The following is a 19,047-nucleotide window of genomic DNA, read 5'->3' as shown; positions in this document are numbered from 1 at the left end:
GGCACTTGGTGTCAAGTGATATATCTAACTTTAGACTAATACTATCTAGAAGCGTTCTAGTGGCGTACAAGGCGGTGACTAGAGCCAGATGCTCAAAATCACAACCAATATTGGGTTGCCACAAGCACATAAGACGAAACAAAGATGTTCTTTGCTGTCAAAGATGTGAAAACAATGGCCATCACACACGACGGGATATTGTTAAGATTATCGTGCCAGATGAAGCCGAGCACCTCCTCACATCTCATCTCACGTAAACTCACAAGGAAGCAGATGTAAACAAAATGTAGCAATTCTTTGCAATGAGATAAACGTGGAAGGAGTCTAAACAAGTCTGTATGAGAAAATGTTTGGGGAGACGCTGTCAGCTCAGGTTGTCTAAGCTTCAGTGAGAACCAGAGGTGGGATCAGTTTTAATATCTATCAACAGTAGCATGCTAGCGAACGTTAGCCTCAAAGAGTTCAGCATTGCTTGGCAACACCTTCAGCTGCTCAGGGATGTCTCCTTCACTCGCTATTGTGGTCCCGCTCAAAAAGTACTGACACAATTGTCCAGATTTCAAACTCCTGAATATCAAACCTTGATGACTCTGTGAGCAGTTTACGACCAGATCTGTAAACCCCTCACATTACCAGATGATATGTGCCGAGCATCGATACCAACGTGCCAGTCAAGACCACTCCTCCGATTGTCAGGAGAGGCGAATCTGGGGTGAATCAGCCCAAAACTCCTGATGCCTGAGCCCGGCTTTCGATAAAAAAGAGAGAGAGAGAGAGATATTGTACAAAAAAAACAAAACAAACCCTTACCTTGTCTGGGAACATAGTCGATCTTGATCTCTGAGGGGTAAAATATATGAATGAGTCAGTCAGATTTTGACATGGGCAGCTCAGATTCACTAAGAACGAAAAAAAATGCCTAATATTGGTTCCCTCACCAAGAAAGTTGAGTTTTGCAGAGAGAGAAAGTGCATAGCCATCAGGGACAAAGGTATAATCCCCAGCGTCCGATTGCTTCACGTCATCAATCGTCAGCTTGTGGGTCCTGGGGACATGTTACCAAATGTTACCAAGGAGACAACACTCGTTGTGACCCACAATTATGCAAAAGACAGTTGCCCTAGCAACACACTCCATGAGGAAATATCGCAGAGTGAGAAAAATACTAAATGGCTTTCACCTTGTGTGACCGCTGCCGCCTTGGCATATCTCCTGCCATAGGCGGCTCTGATGGAGGGATTACTGAGAGAAACCCCGGACCCTAGGGGTGTGTATGATGTGTGAGAGAGTGTCTGTGAGTGTGTGTTTAGAGGTTAGAGCTTTACAGATTGCAGCCTATCCAAAAACTGGGTCAAACAACTAAGAAACCCCTTTGGTAATAGTTTGCCAAGCCGTGTGGCAGACAGTGCTTACTGTGATAGCTATATGATTTTGTGTGTGCGTGCGTGCGTGCGTGCGTGCGTGCGTGCATGTGTGTGTGTCTGTACACAGGGGCTCACAACAACAACTGCTATTTCGACGTTCAAACGGGGAGCCGCAGCAGTCTGATATGATACCTTCCAATGTGCGTCATTTTGATGCGATCGCTGGGTTGGACTTCGACGCCGTCCTTGAACCATTTCCCCGTCACTTTTTCATCAGACACTTCACACTTGAATACAGCCTGTTCTGCAGCCTTCACAGTCAAGTCCGCTATGCTCTGCAGAACCTCCAGCTCCTTATCTGAAGTGGAGACGTCAACACGGATCAGTACATATTGTAGCGTACAAACGTTTGTTTATAACAGACAGTTTATTATATTCAACAACAGTCACTCACAGGTAGAAAACTGGCATGTGATTGGAATTGTGGGGATATGATCGGCAAACTTGTTTATAGCTGTTCAATTTTCAGCTGTGACTGTAATGTGTTATGTGTAGTTAAACATATTGGTGCAAGCGAGCTGATGTTTCTGCTGTTCTTATTTCATGCAACCATCTTTGGTATCTACACAACAAGGGTTGTGGTTAAAGTGTCTTAACTTTAGTTAGCGACTTGTTATTCATGAGATATGACAGCATTAAACAGGCATTTTAGTTTAATTAGCCTACATCTATACGCTTAGACACTTAACTTGTCTGTAAGCTTTTCTACGCGGAGGTCATCGTGATTTGGTTTTTGGGGTGAAAAACGTTGTGACTCATTTATTTCAGTATTTCTGATGTCCCTTAGTGTTAAGCAGGACTTTGGAAGGTGAGCCCTGAAATTAAAAATAGCTAAATCGGAGGTTAATGGTGTTGTTGTAGCTATGATTGAGGATTTAGAAAACAGTAACATGCAGATAGCTGTGGAGAAGAGAATACTGTAGGTTGAACTATAGGTTTGAAATGGATTGTTGTGTTATTACTTGAAGAAACCCAGCAGAGAAAAAAAATGCCCTGCACCTGAGGGCTTGAGTATGACAGTTATTGAAGACATTCAAATTGATGTCTCAAACATTAATTTCCTCTTTTTGACATTGAGGAATAGTTTTCACATTTTGGGAAATTAGCTTTTCTTGCTTTCTTGCCAAGGCTTAGATGAGATAGTTGATACTACATATCTCCTGTAGCATTTCTGTAAAAGTAAATATGTAGCAGACAGTTAGCTTAGCTAAGAACAAAGATCAGAAACAGTCAGAAAACAGCTAGCTCAGCTCTGCCCAGTGCTAACAAGATAAAATGTACAGCCTCTCTAAAGCTCACAAATTAACACAGCATATCTTGAATGTTTAATCACAGTTAAAACAAAAGGGGGAAATGACACTTTGAGCAGTAGCTTCCAGTCTTTGTGCTAAGCTAACCGGCTGCTAGCTTTAGCTTCACACAAAGCCTACTACACTGACATGAGCGTAATGTCAATCTTCTATTAAAAAAATCTCAGCAAATAAAAAAGAATTAGTTTTTTTCCCCAAATTTAAAATTATTCCTTCAAACTTACTTTTAGCCTTTATATTTCATATAACAAATTGAAATTTCCTAATAGTCTCCTGGTGGCTAGCAGGTCATTCATTAAAATTTTATAGGAAATTATCTGCTCGGGTAATTTCACTCTAAATAATGTTTTTGTGGGCTGTAACATCACAATAATCCATTACCTTGTGGTGCACCTTATCAAGGCAGTCTATTTAAGCAGTGGGTTGTAACAGGATGTTCACACTGATCGCTCGGCGCAGTGTAACTACGACTGGGGTATCCACTGAGGAGACATTTTCTCACACTCTAATCAATTAATGAGACTCGTCTGGCTCGCAGTGTTTGCAGCCACTGAGACAGCCTGAACTCTGAAGGGTGAGACAGGATCCGACCATTAATTTTTGAAGGTGTAAAAGAAAATTAGCATGACGAACAGCGTAATGAACTGCTGATACAAGGGACTCGTGAAGTGACATTAATTATGACGTGAGTAATGACTAATTTATTGCTTTTCATGCTTGTCAGATTGAAAAAACATCAACCTGTGCTGATGTGTAAATTTTCTTTAAGTTTGTGATTAAACAGCAAACGTCTGAACTACTTGTTAGCAAACTCCATGCGCCAGCTAATCGCCCTGAAGTCACTGCTTCTGAGAGTAAACGTATAACTCCAGATAACATGTTGAGGCATTTAGCTATAATATGACACATTCTAACTATAGCTTTATGTTGTTTCTGTTGACTCTGATGACTTTGTAATAGGCAGCATTGTCACAAAACACACCACAGGCACGCAGCTGACAGTTTTTAACTTGTAAGGAGGACACGTCAAACGCCGGCGACGACTTCGACGGAGAAAGCGGTACCTTCAACCTCCAGCTCTGCCTGCGACTCGCCGCCGTTGGTGAAGGCGTAATACTTTCCAATATCCTCCTTAGTGGCTTCATTTATGATCAGAATGTGTCTCTTCCCATCCTTTTTGAACCTGTACTTTGAACCTGCTGTTTCTCTGTTCAGCTCAACTCCATCTTTCATCCTGAGGAGAAAAACACACACACACACACACACACACACACACACACACACACACACACACACGCTTCATTGGCACTTCAGCACACAGAGACGAGAAGGAAGCGCTGACTGACATGTCTGCAATGTTCTACATGGCTAGAGCCTTCAGGCATCACAAGGCTTTAGCACACGTCTTTTTTTTCTTTAAACGGTGCATAAGAAGAACGTTCCCTTAGATATACTTTTTTCGGTTTTTAGGGGCTGCATTCATGGCGTCTGTAGAAGTAATTCTGTGGGGATGTTACAAGAAAAAAAGATGAAACAGTCATTTTTCCATAAGAAGACAGGTCCATCTTGATACCGTTTTATTTTGAATATGTCAGTGCTTTGTCAGTAAAAACAGTCACCCAGTTAAAGGCCAGTCCATCTTTGAAACTATATAAGTACAAAGGATGTTTTAAGTGTTGTGTATCAAACGGGTCTCGTGAATCTGGGTAGAAATAACCCAATGTTACACCATAAAATTGTGTGAAGTTGTACGCCAAAGTCCAAGTTTGGTCCAAGGAAAAGATTATGTCGTTTTGGTGACGACATTAAATATGTTGGGTCTGGTGATTTATAGACATGAGTTAAAACAAATCAACCCAAACCTCCATCCAATTTGGATCTTCCATTTCCGGCACTGTCCAGGACGGTAGCCTGCTAAATTCAACAACTTATTTAGGGATTAATGAAGTTCTTGCTCTTTATACTGCGTCACCTGACAATTTTTATACGTGGTATTTTGCCGCTTCTATTAAGCAGGATTGGCATATCACTTGCATGCAATATTGGACTTTTATGTATAGACTGAGTGCAATTTGAAAACTGTGTTTTTGTACCCAGATTAAGGCAACTGGGCTCCATGTACTCGCAAAGTACAGAGCCTAAAATCCAGTCTTTATATGTTTTATTTGAATGTTTACCGAAACAAAAACATCAGCAATTGACTGGTTTGTGTGATTTGCATACAAGCTTCTGATTCTGCTTCCTTAATTTATTGTTGTTGCACAGCTAGAAACCAGATTCTAATGTCCCCGTCAACAACTTAACTTCCTTGTTGAGAGGCGAAATAATTACTGTAATAAACTAAATAAACTAGCGGTCGGGAGAAAGGAGGAAAACATCCGGAACTGTCATGTAAAAATATGGTTAAACATTTTCTAATTGGCTTTAACTTGATGAATGTTGCCTTATTACTTGAACTGAAAATATTTCCTTTAAATGATGAGTAATCTCATCTGTGAGTTGTTGCCAACATTTTGTTGTCATTTAACAGGGACAATTTTTTAGTTTCCGAGCCTTTGTCTCAATGGACACTTTACCCTTTTATACAGTAAGCTGGGAATTAACAATAAGCGCGCTATGACCTCACAGATGTTTAAATGACTCATGCATTTCCTAATTAATTTAAACCAGAGCGAACCGAGGGGCACGCCGGCTCACCATTTGACGCTGGCTCCTTCCTCAGACACTTCCACCTCGAACTCCACCTTCTCGCCCACCACGGTGTGAACGTCATCCAGCAGCTTGGTGATGGTGACCGGAGGCTCTGAAGACAAATTCAAAAGCGCTGAGTCACACTTCGAAACAGCGAAAGTGGCACTGAGTCATGAACAAACTGTACTACTGCGGTGTGTGAGTCACTTACTGTACTGTACACTGTACGCGTCTAAATCACCAGAGTAAAAAGTGAGCAGGAACATGAGCGGAGGATGAAAGAGGACGGATGGTGGAAAAACAGAGCTGTAGGCAATCAGCGCTCGAGTGGAGTGAGTAAAGCTTGTTTTGTTCAGGGTATTACAAAAAAACCAAATACAGTTCGTCGGAGCCCGGCTAAATTCTGACACATGCAAAATCTTGTTTTGGGCTACAATACAGGCTGCCTATACCGTCCAAATCAAACACGATTAAATGGAATTACCCTAAAATGAGAAGCTAGCCAGTCGCCAGAATAAAATGTTGGTATTGGACGTTTTCTGCAAACTGCTAATCTGTAAATCTGTGAGTTCCATACGTCTCAGATATGTCGTATCACGCCCAGATTACATGTACATGAACTGACTCTTATGTCTGGGTGAGGAGGAAGAGGAGGGGATGATGGTGGCGAGACGGCTAGACGAGACCACTATCGAGAGGAACAAATGTTGAATTACCATACTGAAAAGGTTCACTTTCCAAGATGGTGTTTCAACATTTGTGGGTTCAAAACCCACAAATGTCTATTACAAGACGTCCGGAAATGTACCTGCCTTGTTTGTGGTGACAGAGTTTTCAAGTTTCCGCACCTGAACCTGACCGTGACATGAGCACAGTGTTGTCAGAGTGTACAAATTGAAATTGAACATGAAGTCGCAAAAAAAAGATTCAGATTTTCGTTTGATCATTCCCTGTTTTATTTTGTAAATGACATCCTCATGTGTCATGTTTTACTTTCCACGTCCTGTTTTTTCCTGCTCATGAGTAAATCATTCCTGAGTATTTAAGTGTTTTTCCCTCACTCCCTGCATCTCCGGTGTTCCCATGTCTGCTCCCCTGTCCTCATGTGTCCTCGTTGTCCTCAGTATTATATTTCCCTTCTAGTTTTCCCCTTGGACTTTCCTTTGCCTGCCTTTTGCTGCTTGCATTTTTGATTTTGGACATCAACAAACTCTTCACAAAGCAACATTTCAATGTTATCCGTGGTTTTGCAGAAATGTGCTTTGTCACCATTTATTCTGCCGACCTGGCTTGTGGAGCAGCATCATTGCTTACTGTGGCTCAGTTTTATCATGACAATATTGAATGCCGTGTTATTTCTGAAGAAGATTATTTTAAATTGACAACTGTAAGCAGTCCGTGACAAAATTAGATTCTTCAGTTAAGTGTGAAGTTTTGCCTGATGTAAGGCATGAAATTGGAACGCAGATCGTTGAACATCAACATCAATCAGAACTTCAGTAAATCAGAAAATAAATCTGATTATTTGGTATTTGAAACATTTGTTTTAATTCTGTTGATATCGAGCTAGCAGCCGCAGCTTGAATTTTACTTGAGGGAGACTTAGGACAACCTGTGTACAAGTAAACATAAAAAGTATTTTTCTTGTGCACCTTTTTTAGACTTGGATAACAGTAAAATATACACCTGAAGTGCTTATCAATGCCACCAAACACACCCGTCTCATAGAGGTGGAAGCGATATCAAGTCTCCTCAGGGGATGAGAGTCACATTGTGTAACCACATGGTGTGATGCTTGATGCTCTGCGAGCCTCAGCTATTTGTCATCGTCATCATTCAGTCCCCCTCCGGACGTCTCAGTTCTCTTCAACCTCAGCTGCAGAGCCGAGAAACCCTCTGAGCCACAGTCACAGCGCCATGGAAACATGTACAATCTGACTGCAGGTCTCTCAAAAGTTTGGTGAAACGAGGGCGATGTCTTCATAGTGATTGTTTTTTTTCTATACAGAAAAACTGAGCGTTCCCTCAGGAACATATGGAGGAACTAAACAAAAGCAGCCGTTTGAAGAGGTAGGTGTGCAGGTGGTCAACACAGTATGTGTTGAGGACGGAGGCAATGTTTAACTACAGCAACAGTGGCTGTTCAAGGCAAATAAATGTGGACTTCATAAATGGTCCAGTTGGAATATGAGGCAAAAATTCTGTTAGCTTTCGGTCCGAACACAGCTTCAAGAGTCACTTTCAGGAAAAACTAAGTCAACTACTACTTACCATCAGGAGAAGTGAGGCAACGTGACTACTTAAAGGATAAGTTCCCCCAAAGATGAAAATTCGTCCATATCTGCTCACCCGCATGGCGATGGAAATGTGGGTGAAGTTTGATAGTTCCACAGGAAAAACTGCGTTGCAGCATTAAACAAATGAAGAGGACAAGGAGTTGTTTTAAAAGGTAAAAGAAAAGCCTAAACAAGTCTCCAAACAGCTCCTCCAATGTATTCCAAGTGTTTGGATGCCCCAAGATCCCAAATTGTTTAATAAAAATGGTATTTTATTCATTTTTAAACCTGAAATCTCGACTGTGCCTGAGAAGCTAAAAGCTAAAGCGCCCAGCCTGTCTGAAGTCGGATATCTTTTCAAATCAATTCGGGATTTTGGATAGTTTAATTACACCAGATGAGCTGTATGGAGCGACTTTATGTACGTTATGCCCCCATCTGTTTCAGTCGTTTAGAAGAACGCTGCCACGCTGTTTTGCTGTGACGCTCCAGAAGCTTTTAAAAAACTTTGCCAGACTTTCCATTGGTACGGGGGTGAGAAGATAGTGACCAAATTTTTCATTTTCTTACGAACCTTTCCTTTAAAGTGTCAAAATCAAGTAACTAGTTAGTATTTTTTTTTTTTTTTAAACAAATCTACATCTTGTTGCCAGTCATCTCACTGAGCTACGTAAGTGTTGAATTTGATGTCGAGGGGGGAAATACAACACTCACCTAATAATCACTCATACCACAACACAGCAAAAGCCTTCGACTTTTGCCAAAGTACTTTATGTCTATTTTAAAGTACTGTGACTGCTAGCTTTGACTAGCTGTCGTCTGCTTGACTCCCCTCGCTCGGGATGAATCAGCGACAAAAGGTACTGATGTCTGCAAACAGCAACGTGAACGGTATTTTTTCATGGACACAAGCACTCGTCCGCGCACACACACAGACACGCAACTGTAGCTGCATGGGAGCTGTGTCTGTGGTGAAGAGCTTACCCTTTGGTTTGGCCCCTGGAATCGTAAAAAAGCAGGATGGGCAGCAATGAGCACACACAGAGTAAAGCATGGGATTAATATAGAAGCAGTAGACCCAATTACATCTATTAAAACCTCTCGTACTCCCTCACAGAAAAGGACACAGAGTAGACCAATGTGATATAAGCACCAGAGTTAGACTGATGATGTGAAAATAAAAGGACCATTGCCAACACATAGGTACAGTATAGCAAACATTGACTACTTCTTTGGAAAAGAAGTAGTCAGTTTTTGCTGAATTTCACCCCAAAATATTAATATTTCAGCTGAACAGCAATTAAAAGTGACCTACAAAGGCACCCGTATCAGTCAAACTCTAATGCATATGAGAGCACATTAATATGTACAGCGCGACAGCAACGATACATGACAATAAACAAAACATAAAAAAAGTCTCACTCGCCACGTATCCATTAAAAATGACTGAGCAGACAACGGGGAGCAGCGTGCCGCTGTGTGGCATAAAAAGCATCGAAATAAACAGATGACAGACACAAACACAAGGAAGGAACAGAGCTGTCAAGCCTCTCAACGTTCAAATGACAGCGTTCGCCAAACCGGGCAGAAAAAAAAAAAAAAAACCCTCTCCCTCCTGAAAGAAGGATTCCTCCAAAGACAGTGACTCATATACCTTTGACAAAAACCTCCGTGAAGCTCTTCTCCTCCCCAACCACGCACTCGTAGGCTGCGTCATCAGACAGGTTGCACTTGTTGATAGTGAGTGTCCGCTTGTTGCCCACGCTCTCAAACACATACCTGTGGATGCACAGGGATGATGGAGGAAGATTGTACGGGGAGGATAAAGGACACACGAGGAGAGAGGGACAGAGACAGAGAGAGAGAATAATGAATAAATGCATTCAGCAGATCCAGCCACAATCAGATGCAGAGGGGCCTGAAGACAACAGAGTGACTCACAGTTACAGGCCGAGACAAAGAATCTGCATTTCATTGTACAGACCTTCAGAGCTGTGCACGCGCGCACACACACACAGATATTTGGGTCGCTGGTGGTAAAAATCAAAAGGACTACAGTAATGCCACAGTGTCATCACACACAGTGGAAGGTACTAATGGGGAATATTCCCATGGTTACGGGCTACAAGTGTTCACATAAGCTCAAGGTGGCGCCTTAACATTAATAAGTCTAATTTGAATATTGAAAGAATAGTTACTGCAGGACCGAGCAGCAGTTGTTTGCGTGGGAGCACAACACAGAGTTCATCGTCGAAATAGTTTCAAATTGGAAGTTTCTGTAAGTGGATGTTCTTAAAGGAACAGACCACCCAGAAAAACACCTGCTGTCTGCTTTTCTGACTAATCTAGATTACTCCAAGTCGACAGCTACAACAATCTGATATGCAACGTGTAAATAAATCAACATTTGATTACTGTCATCCGCTCGCTGTGTGTATGATGGCAAATCCGGCATGTCATGTACCGAAATGTTCTGATTTTCTTAGTACACCTGAATTAATTATTCCACATGAATGTGATAGTAAATCCCAGGATCTACAGTTTCATTTAAAAAGTCTACTTTACTTCCTCTAGAATAACTCAGTGGGAAAATACCAGAGCTCAACTGGGAACATAGAGGTCCTATATTAAAGCAGTTTGTGTTTATTTCTGGCTTTTTATCTTAGCTACGGTACAACAGCAGTTTAAATAGAAGAGGATGGATTGCATCAGGCTGCCTCTTCCATCCACTCAGGACTGGAGCATCTTAATCCCAACAGCTCTAACTGTGTAACTTAAACATTTGATTCGGTGGATGTTAATGGTCCCACTGCACAGCCTGGAACAACCTTCTGTGAGGTCAAGGAAAAAAAGGATCCACTCTCCCGTAGTTGCTGTCTTAATCAAAACAGGAAGAGGACTGCCGTACTTGGAATGAACAGCATGAAACTACTCAAAATGGCAGATGGTGGAGCAATTGAAAAAAATACCACTCGCAACAGCTGTAGCCTCTTCAATAAAACACCAAAAGAAGCCTTTGAAGGAGGGGGGGAGGGGGGCAAAGAGGAGAGCGACTCAGACATCGACGAGAGCTCAGCAGGCAAGAGAGGCTCAAAACTAACATTTATCTACTTTTAGTCGTGTGGCAAAGTCAGAGTTTGGGCGTCGAGATCATCGAATTAACTCTATACAGAGCTTTGTTCTTAGTCATCTCAGTGGGTTTTCAGCCAATCTGCAGTGTCACAGTGTCAGATTAATGACTTTGCTGAACAGTTATCTAAACTGTATGATCAGGTAAAGCCATACGTTGCTATGGACAGTCGCTAGGTGCAATCACTCATTTAACATCCTTGTGACAAGTTAGTGATGTCGTTTATTTAATGGTCCTTAGATGTAAAGTCAACGCATTTCCTCCACAAGACTTTTTCTTTCTTTGAAAAACACATTAATTCATATTGTTTCACATGATGATTTATTTACATACATAAATAAAACGTGCAATAGGAAAAGTTTCTCTTGGTCATATTTTGGTTTTTACGTGTCTGCATCAGGCCTAGGGATGTATATCGTTAGGATTTTATCGATACCGATACTCCTTATCAGTACCGATACTTATTGATACTCTTATCAATACTACAACCTGTAATTTTGTGTAAAAAAATAAAGACTTTACAAGATGTTAAAAGATTCAACCTTCTTTTTATTACCACGAGGTAATAATAAAGCTTCAACAGAACAGAAGCTATGCAATTTCAAATATGCAGGACTTCTATATCTGGCGGATGCTGGAGCACAACGCAGCAATCCAGTTAGAAGTTTGTAGTCATTACAGTTAGGTAGACGTTCAAAAACCATCCATGTCAAAAACCGATAAAAAAATTGTTAAAAAAAGTACTGATAACAGTACCGTTTGTCCAGAATCTTAAAGGTACCCTGGTACCGACCCAATTAGGAACTGGTACCAAAAAGTACCGGTCCTCGGTATACATCCCTAATCAGGCCTACTGTTTTAGTTTAGTTGCAACGCTTTCAACACACTCATTTTCAGGAAGAAAAAAAAAGCTTTGAGGAACGGTTCAGCTACCCAGCACCAAATGGCGCACATGAACCATGAACATTATGGAGCACTGTAGCGTAGCAGCTATGAGTCCGGTATTTCTTTCGGGAGTTGGTGGAAACAAAATTAGATCGAAAGGAAGAGTAGATATTAGACTCACACAGCAGTTAACAAGACTCCTAATAATTAGCTTATGTTGCTTAGTGTATAAAGTCGTTTAAAACTTGCCTTCAAGTGGCCAAAATATTGGTATATTAATTCAGCTTTAAATTGATATTAAGGCTCACAGAGAGGCAGTTCTGTGAGCATATTTATTTTGATTGACGGGAGTCTCACCCTCAGTTGTGGAGGCTGCAATCTGCCTCATGCATCTCAAGCTCCAACCAAGTCTCTGTATACTCCAGATGCAGCAGCTACCTCAGTGGCGGTAAGTGTAAAAAATACATCTATACACCTGCAATAGCCACATTTCCACCAGCGCATTTCACCAGGAGAAAGTTGATGGAAGTGGTGTCATTTGAAACAAAAAGAAAGATGTCCTCAATACAGCAAAAAAAGTTTGAAGCAGTATTTTCCTTTCGCGAAAACCAGTTAAGGCACTAAGTGGGAGATGGAAACACTTTTTTTCTGAGAACATTTAGCTCTTTTAACATTTAATCAGTGATCAGCTATGTCTGCTCTAAGAGAAGAGGAGGAAAAAGCTGTGTGCTGTTCTTGTCTTCTTGGATATTCCCACGAGATTCCCTTTCCTGGATTCATTTCCATATTCCCTCGTAGACGGAGGAGGAACTGCCTTTGTACTCCTTTTCTTCTTCTTCTTCTTCTTCTTGTAAGGCTTACTGGCGATCGGCAGATAACTAGTTCCGTTGGTTTGTTCATTCATCACAAACCAGTTAATTTTAAACACACCTACTTTGTACTTTATGTTTCTGGTTTGTTTTTTTTTGCGTCATCTTAAAAAGTTTGCTTCGAATGAGCCCTCGCAATTAGAAACACATGTAATGTAAATCTGGGGACCTACTGTACAAATTACAGTATAGCTGATGAAAACACTCTCTGCGGGGCTTAATGGAGCAGCAAGGGCCTTGAGGTCAAAGTCATCTGATATTACAGTTTAATCATTAGCTTCATTAAATTACCAACAATTATCAGATTGAGCGCACTCTCCCACAGCATCGTCGTTCAGCACGACTCCACACTCACACAGACACATATGCTGTTGCTCACTTGGCTGACGGTTTGATTTCCTGTCCGTTTTTGAGCCACTTGACTTGAGCGTTGGGGTCGGTCACTTCCACCGAGAGCTGGATCCTCTTCCCCTTGTCCACTGAGTAAGCTGAATCCATTTTCCTGAGGAAGGCTGACAAGAAAGTATCCCATTAGTAACCGCTGCGTTAATAGCCAAATAGTCCGCAAGTGTCAACCAGCGGCGAGCATACGCCAACAGACATTCCACCTGTTGTCCCAGCAATATAACTTCTCCCCCAAGGCCTTTAATGCTGCCGGTATTTACAGCCTGCTGCATTACAGAGCTCTCTTGTTTCCTGCCTGCCACCTCGCTCCCAGTGCACAGTCTACTCTCGCCTCCCCTCCTGCCCCATCCCCTCGCTCCTCACCGTCACTCTTCTTGGGCTCCACCTTCTTCATCTTCTTCAGCCTCTTCAGCATGCCCCTCAGGTCCGTGATGCCGTACTCGAAGGCGATCTTCTCGTAGTCGCAGGGCCTGGCCTCCTTCAAGATCTCCCACACGTCCACCTCCTCTTTGACTTGCTGTTGTTTCTTCTCCCTGAGGATGCGGGAGTGTGATCGTGAACGAGTGGCTCAAGAGTGGCGAGTAATTCAAGAGAAGCAATTTGAGGTTATGAAGATGATGTTACCGTTTCTTCAGAAGGGCGCTGAAATCTAGATCGCCGGCGTCCTCACCTGCATCTCCACTGGAATGAAAAGGAAAGAGTTTTTAGGGATTGTAAACGTTTGCTGGTGACTTTCACTTTTACCAAAGTAATATTTGAACAGGATATCTTTACTTTAACTCTTTAAGTATGACTTTTGGGTGCTTGCTACGACACTGCACAGACCCTATAAATGCACACACATATTATAAATCCAACAAAGACAGTATGAGCGAAATACAACAGCACACATCAGAGTTCTAATAAAGCCTGTAGTTAAAGCTTACCCTTTTTTCATCCTGTGTTTCGGACAGACGCAAAAATAGGATGAGTGAGAACATAGAGCAGAGCGTTTGACGAGGACAACAAGCTACAACCGTTATGCCCTAAATTCAGGTGACAGACAGAGATCACAACAGACAAGCACATGAAAGCAGCACACATGTGTAAAGGCATGATGGCACACAAACGTTGGAAGCACAAGACGTTTGAGGATGTTCTTAGCCGTCAAAGGTGGTGTTATATGGAAGTCTGAGCCTTCACAAGCATGATTCAACAAGAGAAAAGGCAGTTTCATGCAGAGTAATATGAATAATACAGGGGGGAAAACTGTGGCTGTGTTTCACCGCATAAACCCTTTATTACCCCTCATATGCACATTTGCAAGTGATGAGAAGAATTCATGGGGTCTTGAGTCATCAGTCAGCCTCTTGCGCTCAATAAGGTGACAAGACTACTGTGTGTGTGTGTGTGAGTGTGTGTGCGTGTGTGTGAGAGGCACACGCCATTTAATTTCTACAGGCTTGAGTGTTTGTTGTTTTCCACTGTGAAGAGTTTTGGCAGCTCCTTTACAGCGTGAAGTGTGTTTTCCCGCCGTGGTCGAGGCTCATTGAACCCCTCAGCGACCAAGATAAATGCCAATAAATTCAAAGCCATCGTGAGTGATCATGTTCGCCCTATGGATGAACGGTTCATCCAAGGATAACATCCATCCATGTTGTCCTTGCCATCCTGATGGGAGTAAATTCTCCCCGGGTGAAGATGCCCTCATTCGCAGGGGCACACGAGCTCACAAGATGCTTGGGTGAGCATGAAAATGATGTTAGGCGTGCAGCGCGGCCATGACAATTGCTAGATTTCAGCCGACTTGAGAACTTCTTAGAGATTCTTGTCTCGAACGCTAAGAGTAGGAAGGAGGGCATAGCAGGACGCTGCTACAATAGGCTTTTTTAGATGCATTTTTTTTTTTGCATAAACAGCTCGGTGATGCAAAAAAATGCAATGCTGTGGTGGTGGTGGTGTATTAAATTGGACTGGAAATTCACATGAAAATGGAGGTCAGTGGATTACTATAATGAGCTGTCTTTCGTGGTGTGAGCATGTGCATTGACAGCCAAATATGCAATGCTCATTTCTCACAAAAGCCCGTGTTATTAGAGACATTTCATGGGATGCATTAAGGTACAACTGCTCGCCATGAAACGCAAAACTCCAAAGCAAACCCTGTTTGTTTGGTTTTTTTGGTCAGTGACACAAACGGATGCTGATGTGGGGTAATATACAAACACAAAATGATTCAGAGTAATTTTCATGTGAACATTTTCACTCATTGTGCCGTCATCTGAGACTAAAATGCCTCTGCTGCTAGTCTCAGACCAACTTTAGCCACATCGACTAGAATGAGGCCAGTCTAACGGCACAGCAAGAAGTTGGATGTGGCACGATTTTTTTCATAATGCTACATCACTCTAGAAGGCCCTGTGCTGGTGGAATGTCGGATGTTGTACTTTGCTGTTTATCTCCCGCCCAGAAGTAAAATATCTGTCACTGTGATCACTTTCCAAAAGTCTCTGCAGCTGAGTCTCACACCCAAGTGTGTAATAGACCCCTCGACTTCTAGAGGTGAGCGTCTCAGGGTGACGTTTTGGTTTGCCAAGGCATGAAAAGTACTCGTGCATGAAGGTGAAGTACCGACAGGGGCGATAATGATGGGAGCGATGGACGAACACAGTTGAAAGAGCCAAAAAGTCTTCATTAAGAAGAGGTTGGGGACGGTTGAGCAGTTTAATCATTAGACTCTCAGCCAGGCGACAAGGGTCGGAGTCCTATGTGAGGCAAACCACCAGTAGTAACTATGTGTGACCGAAGCCTCACAGCTCATTTTTGCTGTCTTTACTCTCTAAAATAGATACGTCCATTTCAAACTTTATAATAACGCCACTGCCCACATACTTCCAAATGTCCTTCATGTTGGCAAGGGGTGTTCGGCAATATAACCACCAGAGGTCGCTAGGGCAAATCATTCTTGCGCGGACCTCAACTTTCCCTCGCCACCATCCAATCTCCTCCCAAATGTTCTGTGGTAACATCGCACGGGTGTCTAAAGGATACCGACAGAAGATTCCGTATGAATATCTAACCCTGAGCATAAATTAGCCTAAATACAGTTTGGCATGATACCAGGTTGGTCTCTCGGTGTTATGAACCATTGTGCAATGTTCTGGTTTCTGACAAGCTTTTAAACACTTAGAAACTGCACATCCTGAAACGCATTTCTTGGAGTGTGTTTCATGTCTCGCCCATCTCCTGGCTGTGTGTATATAGTTATACACCAACTACTGAGATGCAAGATGACACTTTCTAGCCTAAGCACCCCAAAAACTGTTCAGCTATTCACACGTACACCCACACACCGATGAAATGATGGGTTTCGATAATTCAAGGGGTTCTATTTCTTGCCCGAGACCAAAGACTTGCTGCCACGCTTCACCCTGCTGAACTACTTTGACCTCCATACTTGCGGTTGATATATAAAACAATATCGGTCCTTCTTGTGTTGCAGTAACGACTCGAGCCAACCCAGAGCTGGCTCCTACAAAAGTCAACATGCAGCCCATGACATGATTGCCCACGACCACTTGCTGCTCTCTTTATTTTGGCATTCATCTGTGTGTAGCATTGTCATGCAATGGCGCACAGTATAAATACCGAGTGTTTGCCGACATGCTTGTACGCTTTGCCCTGTCAAGAATGAACTGCTGCGAAATATAGGCGATAGCAAGAAATGTTTTCCAAGCGCGAGACAGAAGGTGAGAAACACTTACAGACTGCAATGCAATCGTGCAGTATTTATTCCACCTCATACTTTTTTGTTTCCCTTTGAAGCCTTTTCAGCCGGCCAACCAATCAGCAAAGTGACAACATGAAGAAGAAATAATAGCCAGATATGCCCGCGGGCATATGATGGAGGGCTCGGGCTATTTCATGAAAACACACATTAAAGTCCAGAATAACAGAAAATTCCAGGGAAATAACAATTAAACACGGATGGAGGCAGACCACATGTATTTGGCGATGCTGTTGTAATACATGCTGAGTGAAACACACACATATGAGTATCCCATAGGAAACAGGATTCCTCCATACTTACCTTCTGAAAGGTTGAGCTGCATGACCTCCACATAACAAGGTGTTAACATGCTCATCCTGTATCTCTCCAGCAACATATTTGAGTTTTCACCAACTTTTCACTTTTCATTTATCACGCCGACCTCGCTCCCTCTCCCTCTCTCTCTCTCTCTCTCTCTCTCTCTCTCTCTCGCCCTCATATCAGCATTCTGCAAATAAGCACACTGACATCCTGTCTGAACCACAATATGATGCTGTCTGCTGTACTTTCTCATCTCACCTGCGCCTCTCTGCTCGCGCTCTAATGAGGGAAGGGGAAATTATATTTTTAAACACAGATTACAAATGCGGAGGCTCGACGTGTCAGCGCGAACGTGTTTCGGCTGATTTAAGATCACACGGCGCACATGCAAGCGGAGAACGGCTGACATTCAAAAAACCAAAAAAACTCATTAAAAAGCAACAAAGTCGTGGGAAACATACACAGATACACTTCATACAAGTGGAAGCAGAGACAGAAATAGAAAGTGAGGAAAAGAGATGCATGTAAAAAAAAAAATAATAAAGTTTCAAAAAGTCCCTTTAGAGACTGCCACAGAGGCATGTGACGAAATACATGAGATATACGAAACCATGGGGGAGTCCTGGCGAAGGAAAATACCAAGGCAGCAGGCGCATTGAGACGTGACAGAGAGAAAAAAAATGGCAGACAGACTGACTCGTACAAAGTCGGCTACAACTGAGGGAAGAGACAGACACACAGGCAGAGACACTGGTTGAGACTGACAGATGCCCAGAGGCAGCGATCTACAGAGGAGCATATGGGAGACAGTGTGATGGGTGACATGTTGAGTAGACCCTCTCCGACACTGACACTCACGATCGCTTAAAGGCCTCCAAGATGTTGTCCTGCTGCTCCTCTTGTACAGCTGAAACCAGACAGAAGGGGAAGGACTGGTGAGAGCTCGGCTAGGTTAATTTATTACACAGCGGGCTTGAGCCGCAGAGGAATAATGGACTGATGACCTCACTAGGCCGCTAAATGATAGGACCTAATGTGTATCGCACTCACTGAGTTATTGGCTGACAAAGCCAGTTACATAGTAATGGTGGATACGCTGAATGGAAGATGACAATAATGTGATTGTCTGTCTCCAGACCTACCCTGCACGCTGACTTCGAATGTGCAGCTGTCGCACTTGTCTTTGGAGGTGACCTCGCAGCGGTAGCCACCTGCGTCTCCATCCACCACTTTGATGATGCTCATCTCGTAAGTGTAGATCTGACAGAGAGAGAGAACGAGAGAGAGAGAGAGAGAGAGAAGGGATAGATGATGAGCTAGGAACACACACAATTAGATGCACACCCGTGCACACACGCACGTACGGGCACAGATATGCTGTATGCGCTCACAGACGCACGCACGCCGCCACGGGCAGTTATTGGCTTTTAGGGGACTGTCGCAGTTTGTTTGATCACACACAACAGATTACTTAATCTTTCAGAATGTGCATTTCTTTGCAATTCATTGTGATTTTAACTACACAAACCTGCACTCACACACGCAAACCCGAAATCAAATGGCTGAAAGGAGAATATGTTTTTTTGTTGAGTTCAAATTGTCAATATTGAAGCTGAAGCCGTTGTGAGATGGTAAAGGAAACAACTGGTTAAACCTCATCAGCCACTTTCTAAGACTAAGAGTCAATAGCTTAGCTGGTTGCTAACATGCTAGCCGCTCTATAAAGAAGGACCAATGCGCTGTGTTAGCATCACTATGCTGTACTAACAGTGACAGTCTACATGCTGACGTTTAGTAGGTAATATTTACCAGCTTCACCAACTGAGTTTAGTGTGTGTATGCTGACATTTGACACAGAATACTGCTTAGGCGAACAAGAATGTTATCAGTTTTGCAGGTATTTGGCAAATGAAACATTTAAGCTCATGGCTACACATGGCTATATGATTATTTAGGAATATTACAAAAACCAACTGAAGTGAGTTTAG

The 19,047-nt window shown here is 42.6% G+C and overlaps 1 protein-coding gene across 12 annotated transcripts in view; it reads right to left on the bottom strand.

Moving 5' to 3' along the window:
• Positions 1–19,047, bottom strand: part of mybpc2a (myosin binding protein Ca) — a 56,848-nt gene that overhangs the window by 10,592 nt on the left and 27,209 nt on the right. For 9 of the 12 annotated variants that reach the window (XM_030408766.1, XM_030408769.1, XM_030408772.1 and 6 more), the window contains 13 exons: positions 18,202–18,319; positions 17,918–17,966; positions 13,917–13,928; positions 13,615–13,671; positions 13,354–13,523; positions 12,965–13,097; positions 9,356–9,480; positions 8,686–8,700; positions 5,432–5,537; positions 3,799–3,968; positions 1,557–1,722; positions 939–1,045; positions 811–840 (listed from right to left, as the gene is read on the bottom strand). In XM_030408766.1, the coding sequence (XP_030264626.1) occupies positions 811–840; positions 939–1,045; positions 1,557–1,722; positions 3,799–3,968; positions 5,432–5,537; positions 8,686–8,700; positions 9,356–9,480; positions 12,965–13,097; positions 13,354–13,523; positions 13,615–13,671; positions 13,917–13,928; positions 17,918–17,966; positions 18,202–18,319 (1,258 nt within the window). The remainder of the gene's footprint in view (positions 1–810; positions 841–938; positions 1,046–1,556; positions 1,723–3,798; positions 3,969–5,431; positions 5,538–8,685; positions 8,701–9,355; positions 9,481–12,964; positions 13,098–13,353; positions 13,524–13,614; positions 13,672–13,916; positions 13,929–17,917; positions 17,967–18,201; positions 18,320–19,047) is intronic. The other 3 variants (XM_030408768.1, XM_030408767.1, XM_030408773.1) reach the window with 3 other exon arrangements.

Source organism: Sparus aurata, chromosome 23, assembly GCF_900880675.1.
Source record: "Sparus aurata chromosome 23, fSpaAur1.1, whole genome shotgun sequence".
NCBI classification, from domain to species: domain Eukaryota; kingdom Metazoa; phylum Chordata; class Actinopteri; order Spariformes; family Sparidae; genus Sparus; species Sparus aurata.
This window is presented reverse-complemented; position numbering and strand designations above follow the sequence as displayed.